The following is an 18,772-nucleotide window of genomic DNA, read 5'->3' on the forward strand; positions in this document are numbered from 1 at the left end:
TGGTCTTCCATATAGATTGAGAGTCAATTTATCAGGTTCCTTAGGAGGCCTGTGTGGAGGACACTGGGAGGCTGATGTAGGATTTTGGGGCCAGTCTGGGCTACGTCTAGTCCCTATATCAAATAAGAAAACAAATGAACAAAAAATTCTGCTTGGATATTGATCGAAGCTAGAAACCACTTCTGGCTGGTTCTAGCTGGTTCTGGCTCTAAAGATCCTTCAGCCTCCTGCTGTCTGTTATGGTTCTGGGAGTCCATCAGGAAATTGTTTACCTTTTCCACGCTGCTCTGTTAGGGTTATCCTGAGCTGCCAGCATTTTGTCTCTAGCTGTGGCTGGTGCTTGTATACAGGCCTGACCTTCAGCGCCTGGCTGGATGAGTCTTCTGTGCCGATATTTTGTAGCTCTGGCTTTTAGTGATGTGTCACACTGTCTGAACAGAACTGTTTTGTTTGTTTTAGCTTAGTATGTTGGCTTTGTATGTTGTTGACTACAAAGCAGAAATGCTGTTTTGATGAATTTTGAGGGGTTTTGTTGTTTTTTAACTGTGTGTGTGTGTGCACAAGTGTGTGTACAGAAGTCAGAGGACAGCTTGTGGGGGAATTCAGTTTTTCTCTTCTACTATTTGGGTCCCAGGGGTCAAACTCAGGGCCTTGGACTTGGCAGCAAGTACCTTTACCACTGAGACATCTTTCCAACCCAAGGATCCCCTTCCACACAGAATTCTTCTCGGTTTTCAGCATTAGCTTGCTGTTTGGTGTGATATCTTTCATTGGTGTCAACAAAACTAACTTCCAAATTTCTAATTTTGTGAAGTTTTTGTTTGTTTGTGGTGTTTGTTGTTTTGTATATTGAAACGTGACCTCAGTTTGTAGCACTGGCTCACCTGAATTTTGCAAAATAGATCAAACAGGCCCCCAAATCCTAGAGATCCTCCTGCCTCTGTCCTGGGTTTGAAGTCATATACTACTGTGCTTGGCTAATTTTGCTAAGTTGTATTTATTTGTAGACATTAGATTTTTTTTCCCAAGAATGTAGTTTTTATTATCTGTACATGTTTTTTTTTCACTTTTAGTCTTTATGTATAGGAGTAGCAGTTTGGGTTTTTGTTTGGGGGGGCTTTATTTCTATCACTTTATCACTGAAGTTCATCTAGCCTCAAATTGATCTTCCCTGTTCAGCTCTATGTTCTTGGGGCACAATTAGCCCAGGTATGTTTTTAAAACAGCCCTGGCACTTGGCCATGTGCACAATTTGTCCGTGTGTTTTACATTGTGATGACCTTGGCTCATCACTCCTGTCTGCTTGTCCATAGGAAGTTCTGGCCTCATAGCAGATGCCAACAAGTTCGGTGCTCTTTTAGAACATTTATGTAACTCTCAAGTCCTTGCCAAAAGTGGGCTATGAGCGAGATTCAGGAAAGAAATCCGACTGAGATAGTTAGCAGCCAAAGAGAAAATGTTGTGTGATTGCAGTGGGCACAGGATCAGGATTGCTCAAAAGCAGCAGTGCTGTCCCCACCACTCACCACCCACCACTCCATGAGCCCTCAAGAACACAGTTGGCAGTACTGTGAGAATGTGAGCAGATCCAGGGTCGTTGCTTCCTAAGGTGCCAGCCTGAGGTTGTGTGGGCACAGAGTAGGACCCAGATCCCCAGACAGGCAGCTGTTTGCCACTCTGTCGTTAGCATCCATCTTGGTCATCTTGCCCCGTGTCTTCTGTCAGTGTTCTTTGAACTCCTGTCTCTGGGCTGTAGGACTCTGACCAGCTGTCAGATGGCATGCTTCCCTGCTGCCACTTATTTGTTTATTATTATTTATGTGCATGTACAGCATTTGCATAGAATCAAGGACAGCTTGTTAGAGTCAGTTCTCTTTCCACCATATGGGTTCCAGGGATCAAACTCAGATAGTCAGTGAGGCTTGACAGCAAGCAGTTTGATCCACTGAGCCTTCCCCTTACCCTTCTGCTTCTAAAGAGTAGGGCAGTGTGGTCACTACAGCCAAGGACCCATTAAGAATCGGGTTTAAAACTCACCAAGGCCCTGATGGTATTGGTGAAAACAGCAAAGTGGTGCTTTGACCTCAGCCTCTAACCCTGGGCTCCTCCTTCAGGGGTTGTAATTCTGACTTATTGGCTCTTTCTTGGCCAGGGCAACCCTGGACATCTTCGACTACATCTACATAGATGCTTTTGGGAAGGGCAAACAGCTGACGGTGAAGGAGTGTGAGTACTTGATTGGCCAGCATGTGACAGCGGCACTATACGGCGTGGTAAATGTGAAGAAGGTGCTGCAGCGGATGGTGGGCAACCTGTTGAGCCTGGGCAAGAGGTAAGGGCCTTGGCTTCCACTGCTCTTACCCAGTGTGGACCTTCTAGGGTTCTGTGCAAAAACAAGAAGCTTGTTCAATGAGCTGCCCTTTGGTACCTGCTTCTGGGACATCAACCATGCATTGTTGGTGCCCAGGAGCCAGCCTCTGGTGTTTGCAGTGGACTTACTAGCTCTGCTCAAACACTGGAAGTCAGAGTGTCTTAGTGACCTCTGACCTTACACCCTCCTGGAAGGGAACTGAGTGTGAGGCTAGGAAGCCTGTCTGGGAAATCACTGTAGGTTGTGTGTTGCAGTCAGTTTCCTGATGCCTAATAGGATTCACCTAGCAGAATTCATTTTTAATAGATTGTTTTTAGAACAATTGTCAGTTGGTGTGGCACAAGTGAGCACACTGCAGAGGATTATAACCTCCTGTTTGCATGTGTACACAGCTTGTCCATTCTCCAACCTCCAGCACCAGAGCAGACATTTGTTATAAGTGCTGACCCTGAATTGCCAAGTATAACCAGGGTTTACTCCTATTGGTGTAAGCTCTGTGAGTTTGGACAGTGTCACCCAGGGTAGCTCTGCTCCCCTCACAGCCTCTGCTCTTCAGTGTTCTGGATCTGTGTGTGCTGCTGAGGTGACTGCTTAATGAGGGCAGGGTGTTTTTTTTGTTGTTGTTTTTTGTTTTTTGGTTTTTTGGTTTTTTTTTTTTTTTTTTTTTTTGGTTTTAGTTTTTTGAGACAGGGTTTCTCTGTGTAGCTTTAGAGCCTATCCTGGCACTCGCTCTGGAGACCAGCTGGCCTTGAACTCACATAGATCCACCTGCTTCTAACTCCCAAGTGCTGGGATTAAAGGCGTGCACCACCAAGGGCAGGTTTTAATGTGGTACTAATGTTCGGTGTGGATTCTGCTAAGAGCCTCACAGTGTTGAACGGGGAGTCTAGGAGTCAGAAAGTCTTGGGAGTTGTATCTGTTGTTTTAGACTTCCATTGGGACGCCCACACTGAGGCTGATCTCTTCTCCCCCAGGGAAGGCATTGACCAGTCCTACCAGCTGCTCAGAGACTCCTTGGATCTGTACCTGGCAATGTACCCGGATCAGGTGCAGCTCCTGCTCCTCCAGGCCAGGCTCTACTTCCATCTGGGCATCTGGCCAGAGAAGGTAATTATCTTACTTTGATGCTCGGCCCTTGCCTTAGAGAGGAAAGCTGTAGCTGGACCAAGGCTGTTGAAGGTCATCCACAGGGAGTAAGTTTAGATTTGCTCCATCCCCAGTCCTGACCCTCTAATGAAATTTATTTGTTTGTTTGTTTGTTTGTTTGTTTGTTTTTGTCTTCTAAGAAGTGTTGCTTTTGTCACTGGGAATGACCCCTGAGCACTGGACGCGAAGCCCCTGTTCTGCTTCTTGCCCAGTGGTGCCTTCCCAGAGTCACCTGACTCTTCAAGGAAAGTCCAGATAGTGCTTGGTGCTGGCTTTGCCACAGCTGTTGGACATGGGAAAACCCAGCTGAGGCTTCTTACTGTCTGGTTCTGGGTTTGCTCATGCTGTAATCCCAATATCTGGCAGTGCTATGGGTGCTATGAGGAGGCCACCTTTGGAGCACACAGCTGACTTTGGGCACACTGTGTGTACTTCTGTGTGAATTTGAGTGTGCAGGAGTCGTAGCCTATTCCCATCCTGCCCTTGGTCTGGAAAGAGGCCATCAGTCCATTTTGTTTGTGTAGAATGCCTGCAGAGGGCATCTGATTCTGAGCCTCAGCTGGGATGTTTCCCAGAGTTTAGAGATGGGCAGAGTCTTTCTACAGAAAGTAAATGCTCTGGGGGCTGGAGAGATGGCTCGGCTGTTTAGAGTACTTACTGCTCTTGTAGAAGACGTGAGGTTCCATTTCCTGGTGTGCACATGGTGGCTCTCAACTACCTATAACTCCAGCTCCAGGAGATCCAGTGCCCTCTTCTGTCTTCATGCACTCCCCACACCACCCCCACCTCCCACAAAGCACATCCATGTGTCCCGCGCCCGCTCTGTATTCCTCGCCAGCAAGAAACACACGCAGGACACTCGGATCCTTCTGCAGACAAGCTTTAATGCATTAGACTGAACAGAGACTGAGCAGAGAGTGAGCAGAGACATTGAACTAAGAAAACCATTCCTATATAAAGGCTGACCAGCCGCCTGGGACGTATTACCCTATGAATGGCTCCAGCTCCTCAGGCCAAAATGAGCCACGGGATAGGCAGAGATCAAAGGAATGGAGATTACCCAGCGCCTGTGAAGTAATTCACACCTTGGTGTCTTCAGGCAGCATTATAATGCAGGAACCGGCTTCCTACATCCATGTAATTAAAAATAAAATCTTTTAAAAATATATTTAAATTTATTATATGTGTATTGGTGTGAAGGTGTCAGATCCCCTGGAACTGGAGTTATAGATGGTTGGGAGATACCATGTGGGTGCTGAGAATTGAACCCAGGTCCTCTGGAAGAGCAGCCAGTGATCTTAATTGCTGAGCCCTCTTGCCAGCCCCTAAAAATAAAACCTTTTAAATTTATTTTTAAAAAGAAAGTAAATGCTCTCATTAAGTGACTATACTGGGTCACAGTTCATGACTTTAAAGATGAATAGTGGGACACAGACATGGACAATCCTGATTCCTTAGGAAAATTGTCTTCCATGGCCAGATAGACAGGTGTTCTGGAAGAGTGTACCCTGGGAACTGTTGCCCACTCAGCAGCCCAGGGTTTAGTCCTTTGAATTTGTTCAGCCAGTCCTATTTGTTGAGGAATTTCAGGACTGTTCAGGAAGGAGACAGCAAAGGTCCCTTTGCTGAGCTTTCCCAGTCACAGGAATGGGCCTGTTGCTGGGCCTTTGTGATGGAAATCTCAGTGCTGCCCTCATAGTCTACAGCTGATTCCCACAGTCCCACTGGGGTACTCCCACTGGGGAGCAGCATCCTGCCACCTTCCCAGAATCACTCAAACCAGTTCCCTTTTTCTTCTGCACATGCTGCCTGGTGGCACATCTGGACTCTGTCCTTTTGTTCTGAGCTAGGACCCGGCCCCTCAGTTCCTGGTGACCAACTTAGGGAATCAATACCCCAAGACCATGAGAGAAGTGCTTAAGAGCCCACATCATTAGATATGACTGTTCTCCAGTGAAGGAACTCAAAGGGTGGGCCACCTGACAAAGGCAGCCTGCCTGCCAGAGGCCTAGGGGAGGGGTGCCCATGAACATTGGGGGGGGGGGATGGCAGTATGGGCCTTGTTTGTTACAAATCGTCTATCTGTCCCTGAGCAGGAAACCTACAGGTTGCCTCACTTTTCCCTTTCTGTTTGTGAAATCGGGAAGAGCTGAAAGTGCAGTCCTCTTGGTCACCATGGGTGGGAGAGTAGAGCCAGGTGGTGATGTTTGTAAAAGTTGCTGCTTTGGCTGAAAGCCCCTCAGCCGTCCTGCGGCACTGTTTAGTTCGTTTGGTTCTTGCCAGTTTCCAAGTGCTGAAAGTCAAGAAGTTACCTCTGCAGTCCATTGAGCCCACCACAGTTGTCACCCCAGGGTCACTGTAGCTAAGCAGCAGCCAGCTGCACTTAGTGTTACCAGAGCCACAGTGGCCTGTGGCCTGTGCTTTCTCTGCAGTGTATGACATACCCCTCCTCCTTCCCTAGAATGACAGCCTGAGTTGTTCTTATCAGCCCCATTGGGCTTGCCTGTGGCCACCACCCAATCTGCTCCCAGCATGCTGACCTCACACTTGTCTACTGTGTGTTGACTGCCTGCCACCTACCTTTGCTCCTGTACCCTCCCTAAGACATGAGCTCTTATTCCCAGCCCTCCCCCAGACCCTGTTCTGTACACTCCCCAAAACATGAGCTCTTACTCCCAGCCCTCCCCCAGGCCCTGTTCTGGCCAGCTGTTGCAAGACAGGAAGTGGCCTTGCCCTTTCTCCCAATTCTTTGATGCTCTGCCTGTCTCATGGCCACTGGTTCCCAGGCTCCTTCTGGTCTCTTGTCTTGGGTCTCCCTGCAAGGCTTCACACATGGATGCTCTCTAGGCTTCCTCTACTCTGTGTACTGTCCCAGGGTCTTCCTTCAATGCCTCTTTTACACCTGGACAGGGAGGGGAAGACATGGCCCACTGTGACCTCCCTGCTTGGCCTTCTTGTCATATACATGGCAGTCAGGGTCTTAACCGGATAGACTGGTTCCTAAATGGCTCCCTGGGGATGCTTTTCTTACCCTGCAGTTTGGCTCACATATCTCCTGGTTCTGTCACACCTGCCTGACCTTTCATACCCCACATCTGTGTGTCATAGTGTCATGCATCCCTGTGGTGTCTGCCTGTGATGTCTGCCATGCACATGCTGCACTCCCCTCTCCTGATACATCAGCTCCATTGCCACCCCAACTTCCTTTCACAATGGGCCAAGTTCTAGGACAGGGTGTGTACAGTGTGCTCCCCACTAGCCATCTTCTGTGCTCACAGCACTGGTCTTGGCATGTAGCGGGTGCCCAGAGAAGTTCCCATTCAGGAATGGTCGGGTGACCATAGTTCCCTTGGACATAAGTGAAGGAGACTTCCAGAACCTACAGACTTTCCAACATGAGACCAGCATTCCACTTCATAAGTGGTTGTTTAAGGCATAGGCTATTTGGGCTGGAAGAAAATGCCATGGCAGGCTGTGTAGAATTGGCCTGGGACCACGCATGGCAAGCAGCATTCTGTGGCCTTTGTCAGGGGCTGCTGCCCCGCCTGCCGACAATCTTAACAGACAAATAAGCAAGAGCTTAGACTGAGACTTAGTGCACACAAGGCGGTGGATTTGTGGGCTTGGAGCTGCCCGTCAGTGGACTCTTGGACTTGGGTCTGTCTTCTGTGGGAGCCAAGACACAGCCTCTGTGCTGCTTTGTGGCCCAAGAAGGAGCAGTGCAAGGGAGTAACCCTGAGCAAAAGGGCTCCTGCTCTTCCTGAGCCTCCGGGTTTTGTTTTGTTTTTTGTTTGGGTGGATTGTGAATTGTTTTTGTTTTTGAGGCAGTGTTATAGTATGTAGCTTGAAATGGCCTTGAACTCAGGATCCTACTTCCCAGTGCTGAGATTATAGATATAAGTCATTACATAAAGCCTATAGCTTTGTCTGGGAACATGATGCCACTGTCAGCATTGTCCTTAAACACATCAGGTCCAAGTCACATGTCCCCTCACCCTCACACATCCATGTAAGGAACCAAGATTTCCTGTCTTATAGTCTTGCGTGTGGGCCACCTTTGTGCCCTGAACAGTCCTTGTCTGGCTGTGTGCATGGTGGCAGAGGTGCAGGTGGATCACTAGTGAGAACACACAAGGACAGCCAGAGTCTGGCAGTTTCCGGCAGAATCCACAGAGGCTCACTGTTAGATGGGATGCTGTCAGCTACAAAGGACAAATGCCATGATCATCCCCACTTTAGGAGTCCGCTCCTGGAAGTGGTATGTGAATGGGGACTGGATCCTGGTGGATTTTTGTTGGATCAAGCGTTGGGTATTTGGGTATTGGCGCTAACCAAGAAATGTTTGACCCATTACGACTCCTGGTCCACAAGTGGCATGCCGTCATTGGTCTTTGTCAGGGTACATGGGTAGGTGTCGATCCCACGCTTCGGAAAAGAAAAGGCCTGGCGAAAATATTATCTCCTAGTCTTTCTGTCTTGTCTTGAAGGTGCTTGATATCCTCCAGCACATCCAGACCCTTGACCCTGGGCAGCACGGGGCAGTGGGCTACCTAGTGCAGCACACACTAGAGCACATTGAGCGCAAGAAGGAGGAGGTAGGCGTGGAGGTGAAGCTGCGCTCTGAGGAGAAGCACAGAGATGTCTGCTACTCCATTGGACTCGTTATGAAGCACAAGAGGTGAGTACCTGCTCCTGGCCTCTGTGGCTGCCCACAGGCTGCCAGGGCCACAGCCACACTGAAGAGGGAAGAGGATCCCAGAGGCATACCCTGGTACCTCAGGTCATTTCACTGAGCACCCCCACAGGCCAGACAGCAGGCCCCTGCCTGCATCCAGCTTTTAACTGTGAGGTATAATGTCTTTCATGAACTCTGACTGCTCCTAGAGTTTGTATGGGGCTCTGGGGGTTGAGCCTAGGGATTGACCAAACTAGAAGCTCACTGAGCTATGGCCCCAGCTCCTCCTTCTGCTGTCCCTTCTCTGTCCCCTGCCATCTCTGATCTGGGTTAGCAGGGCTTTCCTGAGGTATAATTCTGCCCATGTCTGTTCACCAGGCAGAATTTAACTCCAGAGTGCTGGTGCAGGTTCATGTCCCACAAGCAACCTACAAACTGTGATTACTGTCCCCACAGCATGACCTTGGTGTGCTCATGTGACAGGAGCAGGTGACACTTGGTAGTGTTTTTCCCTCACTGGCAAAGGCAGTTCCATCTGGCCACACGGTCTTCCTTGTTGGCATGTGGCTACTTCCTACCCCTCCATTGTCTCTGAGACATTCATTTAGTGAATGCTTTCTTCTCAACTCCTTAAAGAAATTTCCAAACATGTAAGAGTGGAGAGAAGGGCACGTGAGGCAGCTTGTGCTCCTAGTGTACTGGCTGTAGCAGTGAACACCACAACCACCACTTCCCTCCTCAGTTCTGGACTAATGAAGTTAATGTTGCACACATTCACCCTACCCATTCAGTTGGAGGGAAGGGGGGGGGCTCCCCTGCTCACTCTTTTTTTTTTTTTAAGATTTTATTTATTTATTATGCATACAACATTCTGCTTCCATTTATATCTGCACACCAGAAGAGGGCACCAGATCTCATAACGGATGGTTGTGAGCCACCATGTGGTTGCTGGGAATTGAACTCAGGCCCTCTGGAAGAGCAATTGGTGCTCTTAACCTCTGAGCCATCTCTCCAGCCCCTCCCCTTCTCACTCTTATTATCCTCTTCTTACCAAAGGTAGTCTCTTGCTCTGTTCCAATGTTTTTCTTAAAGCTGGGTGGTGAAGGCGCACGCCTTTAATCCCAGCACTGGGGAGGCAGAGGCAAGAGGTTGGAGGCCAGCCTGGTTTACATAATTCCAGGACAGCCAGGGCTATGCAGTAAGAACCTGTCTAGAAAAAAAAAAAAAAAAAAAAAAAAAAAAAAAAGATTATTTTCCAGATACAATGCTTTGTTGATGGTGAGAGTAGGATTTGTAAAGAGGGACAGGATTTCTTAAAAGTGACTCCACATGGGGTAAGAGCAGTAGGTAATGAACAAAGGGCATGGAAGAACCCCAGCCTGCCTCTCCTGACTCCTCCGCAGCTCTGAGGCTCCCCAGGAGCTCACTTGCCATCTTCCCGTGCTCCACAGGTATGGATACAACTGTGTGATCTATGGCTGGGACCCCACCTGCATGATGGGCCATGAGTGGATCCGCAACATGAATGTTCACAGTCTGCCTCATGGCCACCATCAGCCCTTCTACAACGTGCTGGTGGAGGATGGCTCCTGTAGATATGCAGCCCAAGGTAAGGTGTTTGTTTGCTGTATCTCCACCCATCCCTGGCTGACCATGCTATAGGGAGAGCTCACCAGTGTATACAGGGTAGCAACTGTCCATAGCTAGTCACACACAGGCACACCAACACGAGGTCCTTGTTCTAGCACTGCTTACTGTCCTCACTAGCCAGACACCTGACTTCCCTGTCGCCCTCATGTGGCCACAGGTGAAAACTGCAGTCCCCTGTACAAACTCTGTGCTTGGTGACCTTTGGTAGGCCATGGCCACCTGACTGGCCAGCGCTGGGAACAGATGGAATTGAAGAGTCAGAGCAATGACTGTAGTGTGAGCCTTTGTCTGTGTCCCTTTTGACTTTCATACACCTGAAAGCAAGGAGCACACTGGTTTATTAATAAGAGAAGGTGTGGATACTGATGCGATGAACAGTGTGCCCTCATGGGTGCTAAGTCTGTTTGAGACCCAGGCGTTTCATACATGCAGAGCCTTGAGCTTGTACAGGCCACCTCCACTTTACCTTGACCATGAGGACATGAAGCCAGGAGTCTGGTGATGGGCTATGGCCTGAACCAACAGACCTGTTCTGCCCATACAGGGGTAAAAATACTGAGGTCTGGAGTGTCACGGTTTCAGATAACAGGAACAGTCCTCACATGAGTGATTGTGACCCATTGGAGGCCAGGAGGATCCATCCAATATGTCTGTAGGTGCCTCACCTCCTCCATGGGTTCCTGGGGTAAGGTAAAGGGGCCACATGTTCCCAGAGTGTTCTGGAGGCTCCCACAGGCCAGTCTTCGGCTTTTGAAGCTAACTCCAGTGAAAATCAAAGCTCTCCATTTCTGAAAGTCACCGTGATTTAAAAACGGCCTGGGGCTTTGCTCTATGACAGGTGAGGAAGGCTTTCTGTCATCAGTCATGACTCCTGGCTGTGGCGTCCTGGGTGTAGCAGTTGTCCACCCTACTCAGAGTGGGTGTAAACATCTTCAAATCAGATATTGAGGTTTATAGAAATAGTTCGTATACTGTGTTTGCTTGATGCAATCTGTAAAGTGAGCACTCAGCTTTAGTTGTTCTGAATGGTTCCTGCTGATGCCTCAGTGCACCTCACTGTGTGTGTGCACACACATGGGATAGTAGTTTGCAGTCACAGTGTAAGAAGAAACAAAAGTCTGCAGTCCAATGACTGGGTGGCATAGGAGTGGCTGTGATTATGTTAGCTTTGGCTGGTTTCCCTTGAGAGGCCCTTCTGTTGGCCACAGGACTATGGCTTCTCCTGAGGGCTGCTGTGTGATGGCTGTGGGGTGCAAGGGTGGCAAGGAACTCCTTCACAGCCACACATAGGTATTCACATACCTCCCTGGGCCAGATCCTGTTTCTAGTGACCTCGTGAACCCTTTTATTTGTGTGCTGGACTTCCAGCCTGGGCTCTCTGCTCTGTGATCTTGGGGTAGCTCCTACACATTCTTCTCCTGAACTGCTGCTCCACCCTGCCTGCTCCTGCAGATACACTCCACATGCTGTCCATTCGCCAACAGTGGGTTCTCACCTAGGTCTGTTTCATCAGTGAATAGGAAGGCCTTTTTGCTAGTGTTTGAAAGATCATTACAGGATCCTGCCTTGTGGTGAACCAGGGCTGTGGCTGCATACCAAATCACATGGCTAATAGCTCGTGTTTGATAAGCATTCTCATTACCCAGTTGTCACCACAAGGTGGCCCTTTACAGCTTAACCAGCTCCAGCCAGATAGTTCTGCTGTGGTTTACTCCTTTGCAGAGCCTGTCACTTGAGAATGACTTCTCACTGTCCATCCTGTTCTCCTGCTTCAGGACTTGGAACTTTTTTGAAACCAGACCTTGGTTGCTTTGAGTGTCTGAGCTGGCTCATCTCACTGTCTCTACTCTATCTGTGGACAGTGACGACTGAGGCCTGACTACTTGGGTGCACTGCCGTACCAGGCTGCTTTTGGGGCACTGTGTTTCCCATGTCACCCCACCCAGAGGAACTGGGAATCTAGTCCCACCCCTGGTGATGCTGAGTTCAACTAGAGGTAGCTTAGCTTCTGCAGTTAGCAGGAATTCCATGGGGTTGTACTGTGTCCTGTGAATGTTGCTTCCCAGAGACCAGTGACACCGCACTTTGCCCCAGCACTTGGTCCACGGCTGACACAGGAGCATTGCATCTTGGCGAGTGTCTGCTGCCCCTTCCTCCCTTTACCCTCCAATGTCCACCTTCCTCCCTCCTGCTCCCTCACTACCAGAATCTTGATTCTTATTCCAGTGTGTTATGGACAGTTTGATGCTCATAGCCCATAGTTAGCCATAGGACATACACCTTGACCAACTAGATTTGTAATTTTTTAGAAAAAACAATATTGTTACTATATGCGTGTGCCGTGGGGCGGGGGGGGGGGGAGTAATACATGTTCCAAGGCACCTGTTGGAGGTCAGAGACAATGTTATGGAGTTGGTTCTCTCCCACCTTTATGTGGGTTCTGGGGATTGATCTTGGGTTCTCAGGTTTGCACAGCACATGCTTTTACTGCTGAGCCATCATCTTGAAGGTCTGAAAAGCTACATTTTAAATTAATGTGTCTGTGTGGGTGCAGTGTGAGGGCAGTGCCTTCAGAGGACAGAGGCATTGGATGCTCTGGAGCTGGAATGATGGGTTGTGAGCCACCCCATGTGGGTGCTGGAACCACACTTGGATCCTCTGGAGTAGGCGCTCTTATCCGCTGGGCTGTCTCAGTGGCCAACAAACTTCATTTTAAAATTACTACCTTAGGTTTCCCTCCAAACATTTCTGGGTTTTTATTTGTACTATTTGTTTTACTTCTTTTTATGTAATCATCAGTGACTGTAGTTCCCTGGGTAGAGGCCATTAGTAATGCCACTGTAGTTGTCAGTCTTCCACAGGGCACTGCTAAAGCACTTGAGTGTGTGGCATCCTTGCAATGTCAGAATTCCTGAGTCTTGTGTATAGCTCCCTGCTCCACTAGGGGGAGCACACTGCAGAACTTGGTTGGCTCCTGTCCCTTCCTTTATGGCTGCTGCTAAGGTGCTGTGGGAGGTGTTGGGGGGTGGGGGCTTCTGGTACTGGGTGAGGATCCCACCACCACCCACCATCACCAGTATAAAGTGACCGTTGGTCATATCAGGGGGCCATTTGTCTTTCTCTTGTTTAGGTTCTATTTGGTAAAATGGACATGGTCTGTGGTGTGCATGGAGAGATGACAGGACAGCTTGTAGGAGTCAGTTCTCTCCACCACGTGGGTCCCAGGCACCAAACTGAGGTCTTCGGGTTGGAGACAAGTCCATTTACCCACCAAGACATTTCATTGGCCTGGCACTGTCTTCTAAGTGGTAAAACCCTCAGGTGTTCACTCTTCTGCCTGGTGGCCCACCCCATGGCCCCTTGGCTAGAGAAACAGCCACACTTAGTACCAGGAGGTTTGTGGTCCCCATTGAGACAGACAGTGGAGCAGTGTGCATCTCTAGAATGCTGAGTAGCCGGAAAGCCCAATGCTGATAAATGCTTAGTGTGCATTTGATATAGATAGTAACAGAAATGAGTACCAAACTTCGGGTATGCAGGACATGCCAAGGGTAAAAGGTCACACTTCATTGCTGTCCTCCAAAGAGGAAGTCACTGGGCCATGTGCCATAAAGGACTCAAGGTGGGGCTTCCAAGTGTATATCCATGGATGCTACAGATTTCATATTAAATAAGCAAACATATTTCTCTCTGAGAACTGCAAGTATTTGTGATTCTTAGAATACATTATTTTAGAGGGGTATCATGTGGCAAGTTCCCTCCAGATGCACAGGCACCTGCTTCTCTCTCTTCTTTCCTGCAAGAAGCTGTTTAGTCTCTGTGCCTAAGAGTACACAGTAGTCTCTGTGCCTAAGGGTGCACAGCTGTTGTCCCTGCATTTGGTAGGCAGGAGGAACATTAGATTGAAGCCAGCCTCATCTTATGAGCTGTATGAGCATCTTAGCCTCAAAGGAGACATAAAATCTGGCTGAGGGTACAGCTTGAGTGTGGTGTGCTCTCCTGGCATGCACAGGACCCAGAACCACAGGATAGGCTCTTTTATGTTCTACTCTTTTGCACCACAGCAGGCCTGAGGGCCAGCAGGCTAGGGTACAAGTCCAGCTGGAGATGGCCCCAGGTAGCCCAGAACTTAATGCTGTTAGCTCCCAGGTTCTGCCCACTGTTCTTGTCTGGGCCTCCAAGAGCAACCTCTTGCTAGAAGCCATATTCAGAAGCCTACAGTAGCTATCCGGCTATGTTATCCCCACAAAGCTGTTTACCCTTCCTCCAGGCATGCAGAGGCCAAGAACTCCCTGATTGGGGACTGTTCAACACAGAGAGAGAGTGTAGCTGTGAACAGGGCTGCACAGGTACAGGAGTTCTTGTGGAGCAGGGCATCTCACCTGAGCAGGTAGGCTGTGGACCAGATAATTGTCTGTGGTGGGGCCTGTACCCTGTGGATGTTCAACAATGCATACCCCTGAACTCCACTACCAGCCGGAGTGGCTCCAACTCTGACCACCAGAAATGCCCTCAGATTTGGCTACACATCCTTCTGGGGGTTAGAGTTCCCATGGAACCCTATTACACTAAACAAAGGAGCCTCAAAGCAGGGAGATTCTCATTAGAATTGGATTGGCTTTATTTCCCCCATCCTGCCTGCAGTGTAACATGTTCCTTGCGGGCATGGGTCTTCTTGGAGGTCTAAGACTCTCTGTTCTCTCTGGTGTTTTCTGTGGGGCATGAGGCTGGCCTGGTATGGTCTGGACCCCAGGAAAACATGGCTAGGGCTACACAGGCAGGTTCTGGTTGCTGGGCAGCACAGGCAGTGGTATTGTGAGACAGTCAGTGGGGGTGTTTTATTTTACTTTTATATTTGCCAATCTGTCCCAGTTATGGCCTTTCAAAAGTGAAAAATGTGAAGAGACTGTATTGCGAGTAGGCGGGGTGGGTAGGCCGTGCTTGCTGGTATGTAAGCAGCCGAGCCCCTCTGTGCACATACACATTACCCTCAGCTTTATACTTTCTGTTTCTGACCTTCCCATAGCCCTCAGGCAGGTCCTGGTCTCCCTGTGGGGTGGGGCCAAGACAGGGCCGTGCTGTGAGGCTGCCTCGGGCTGGCCAAAGTAAACCCCAGATTCAAAACTGACCTGCAGTCTAGAATTGTCAGGTCTCCTGGTATTTTCTCAGGGAATACTTTCCCTGACCCAGCACCCTCCCTTCTGGTCCACAGTCAGGCTGCTATGTCCACCTAGGTGTCTCAGTGTGCTGGTGACTTCCCAACATTAATACTTCATCATGTCCCTAATCTGTTTTGAAGATGCAGGCCCAAAGCAGTACATCCAGTTTCCCCAAACCCTTAAAGGGAAACACACAGTGATTGGCCACACTGTCCACCTCTCACAGAGATGAATGCCAGGGACAGTCCACTCTAGGCGAGCCTCTGGGTGTCCAGGGATGTCCTGTGTGCTGCTTGTGGCAAGCCTTTCCCAGTGGCAAGTGTCTGTGCCCTGGCCTGGGAACAAGTCATGGGTATTCTGCATGGCCAGCTCCTCTCTCGGGGACTTCCACAGCAGTAGGGCTTTCTGGGCCACTGTCTTCTGTGCCTGGACCATGAAGAAGAGGACCTTGGTCTTTTCAGTGAGACACCTGGAGGATCTGTTCCTCCACTATAGGAGTCTGTGTTCTATCCCTTTCTCCTGTGGCAAAGTCAAGATCCGGGAGAAGGCAACCAGGCACTTCTAGGGGCTGAACAGAGTGCAAGTGCCCCTGCAGCCACCAGCTCACCCAGGAAGTGCAAGCCCTGGATGAAGAAGCTCCAGTGGAGAAGGGTGGCTGTGTGGTAGGGGCTCCTCTCTGTGGACAGGTGTGATAGGTTTGAGACTTAGAAACAAGTGGTAGGGTGGTTTCTGACATTTGACTGCTGACTGAATGTACAGGTGAGGATCGTTTAACCTGTGCTCCAGCTGCTTGCTAAGTCAGATGAGGATGCCCTGAGTACCCTGGAGGTGCCACTGGGATTTTTGGGGTTAAATGTCCCACTCAGAGAATAGGAAGAAGCCTTCTGAGCAAGTCACAGGGAAGGGGACCTGTGCCACCATTCCTCCCTCCCAACAGTGCCACCTCTGCCTTTTCCTCTTGAATCCCTGTAATACCAAAACATCTCTGGTGGTAACTCTGCTCTGTTTCAAAAGTGTCCCTGGAAGGGGTGGCAGGAGGGTTTCCGCAGAAAAAGAGCCAAGGCGGAAAGGGAAATGCTAACAGCAGTGTTGGTGTCTCTTTGCCAACAGAGAACCTGGAATACAACGTGGAGCCTCAGGAAATCTCTCACCCAGACGTGGGGCGCTACTTCTCAGAGTTCACGGGCACGCACTACATCCCAAATGCAGAGCTGGAGATTCGGTATCCTGAGGACCTGGAGTTTGTGTACGAGACGGTGCAGAACATTTACAGTGCAAAGGAGGACACTGCTGAGTAGACTCCGGGGATGTCACACCTTTGCTGCTGCTGCTGCTGCTGCTACTGCCTTCTAGGGGAACAGGATTCCTGAAGGACGAGTGCTGGTCCCCCTGGAGTCAGCACAGGACAGCCACTTCACCAGCAGCCTTGGCTGCCTCCCCAGTTTAGATGGTGTGTGCTCCTCCGGCCACAGAGACAGCGTTGCTCTCCGCTACACTAGTGAATCAGTTGAAAGGCACCGTGTCCAGTGGCATGGCTTGTCTGCTTGTCCCGTGGTGACAGTGTGTGACATTCTGTCTTCATGAGGTCTCACCGTCCACACTCTGTTCTTTGATCCCCTTCCCATACCTGTCTCCATTCATGTTGTGTCAGCGTTTCTCCGGCTGAACAGCCGGGTCCACATTTCCTGCTCTCTCTGGAACTTGGGCACCCTGAGTCAGGACCGCCTGCCCCTTTGCCTTGAGTTTGGTTGTATTCAGATGAAGGCATGGAGATGGGACTCAGAATAATTAGAATTAATTTTTTTGCTAATATACGAAACACAGATTTTAAGTGTTCCTTTTTCACCCTCTTAATTTAAATTGGGAGAAGGAACAGCAGCGTCTCCCTTTTCTCCCACTGGGGTCTGTGCACATTTCTGCCCGTCGTAAGCTTCCGTTTTACTCAGTTGGTTCTCCGAGCAGATGCACAGCAATGGCCTTTCCCAGTGACAGTCTCCACGTTCATCAGCTGCTCCTGTAATATGATGACTACTCATTTAATTTAGGAATCTGCTCCAGGGTCGTGAGTAGATCATAAGTCCATCATAGGTCCGTTTCCCTAGTGAGGCCTGCAGACTGATGAAACTTGTAGCTCCTGGTCCCCAAAGAACAAGATAATGGTTTGTATTCTGATCAGGAAAGTGAACTAGAAGCCTAACACCTTGCCACCCCTTAACGTCACATCCCGACCCTCAGTTTTGAGAGTGTAGGGCTTATGGGAAGAGGTATGCATGCTTTGGGCTTCAAGCTGCCAGTCTGAAGAAGGCTCCAGGACACTGTCTCCAAGATGAGGTCTAGCCTTGGGTTACCCTGGCTTCTGCCTGATGCTTTCGGTGAGTGTGAAAGGCTTCTGCTTTTTAGCAGACCCTAGCAGGGGACCACCTAGTTCTCAAGCAAGCTGTGCTGTAGGTAATTACCCACTGGGCCGATGGCACTTGTGCCCTGCATTTACAATGCCGTTGCTATAGTGAATGGGGCTTTAGGGGGCTGCCTGCCTGCCTCGCCTGCCTGCCTTCCTTCCTTCCTTCTGCATGTGTATTCTCACAGCACTCTAGATGACTGACTGCCCCTCCTTGACTGCCCTCCACTAGCCCCAGGAGGACGGGGGGAGACCATTAGGCAGTCTCTAGAAGGACAGGAAGCCTGAGGCTCCTTCAGCCGATGTGGCTCTTGTCCAGCATCCCTGTATCACCAGTAAGGACTCAGAGGCAAGTTTGACCTCGCATTTGGAAGTTGGACTACTCAGAGCATCTGCCTGAGGTTGGAGGATTTTACAACTAATTTCAAGGTGAAAATCAACCCACACAGATTCACACTCTTTCGTCCCATTACTAAGCAGCCACGGAGCATGCTGGGAGTTCCCATTGTTGGCTTTCTGCTTTGATTTCCTTTTTCGTAGAGAAACATCAAAGCTGAGAAAGATGGTTTCCCTCCCTGACCTGACTGTAAATATGTACCTAGACTGTTTTTAAATGCGTTTCTTCACCAAGGCTTCGTTTGGCTGAGGGAGCCTGTGTCACCCGTGTAAGTTGGTATTTGGGCACTTTATATTTTTCTAAAAATGTGTTTTGGATCCTGTACTCTAATAAATCATAAGTTTCTTTTTAAAAATTTTTCCAAAAGTTTTCTCCATTTTCAAAAGCCCTGTTATAAAAAGTAGAACTTTCACAATGTTAAAATACTAAATATTTGGTTATAGCAACTTCTCTTCAAATGAATGCCAAGGGGTTTTTTTGTTTTGGTTTGGTTTTGGTTTTTTTTTTTTTTTTTTTTTTTTTTGGTTTCTTTTGTACAACTAATAAACGAACTTACCGAGAGAAACCACACCAGTGGCCTGCCCACTTTCATTCAGTAGCAAGAAAAGAGAAAGCAGGATTCTCTCCTGAACAAAGTGGGAGAGGGGGGAAATAGCTGGCCCTAGTTTCTCTTTTACTGTCTGACAAGTGTCTTACTGAGTGCGGACTATCTGGGCCCTGGGAATGGCTCAGAGTGTCTAGTAGTCAGAGGAGGACTCCTTTTGTCTGTGAACTAAGAACTGCAAATGCAAGGAGGGAAAATCAGGACAGTGGCATTAATTATCCCTGTTGGCATGGTAGCTGCATGCCACAGCACTCAGGGATGGCCTATTGTGAACACTTGGGGGGATGTATTCAGAGCAGGGGCCCTTTTATACCTGAAGCCCTAGATGGAGAGGCCAGATGGGGGCATGTCTTCCTCGGTAGAACCTAGAAC

At 49.2% G+C, this 18,772-nt stretch overlaps 1 protein-coding gene across 2 annotated transcripts in view; it reads left to right on the forward strand.

Moving 5' to 3' along the window:
• Fbxo21 (F-box protein 21) overlaps window positions 1-18,364 on the forward strand; it is a 34,594-nt gene extending 16,230 nt beyond the window's left edge. The window contains exons 8-12 of one of the 2 annotated variants that reach the window (XM_027414180.2): window positions 2,153-2,332; window positions 3,346-3,478; window positions 7,984-8,195; window positions 9,644-9,801; window positions 16,112-18,364. In XM_027414180.2, the coding sequence (XP_027269981.1) occupies window positions 2,153-2,332; window positions 3,346-3,478; window positions 7,984-8,195; window positions 9,644-9,801; window positions 16,112-16,299 (871 nt within the window). In that variant the 3' untranslated portion in view covers window positions 16,300-18,364. The remainder of the gene's footprint in view (window positions 1-2,152; window positions 2,333-3,345; window positions 3,479-7,983; window positions 8,196-9,643; window positions 9,802-16,111) is intronic. The other variant, XM_027414181.1, reaches the window with a different exon arrangement.
• The last annotated feature ends 408 nt before the right edge of the window (window positions 18,365-18,772 follow it).

Source organism: Cricetulus griseus, chromosome 4 (genome assembly GCF_003668045.3).
Source record: "Cricetulus griseus strain 17A/GY chromosome 4, alternate assembly CriGri-PICRH-1.0, whole genome shotgun sequence".
Classification (NCBI taxonomy): domain Eukaryota; kingdom Metazoa; phylum Chordata; class Mammalia; order Rodentia; family Cricetidae; genus Cricetulus; species Cricetulus griseus.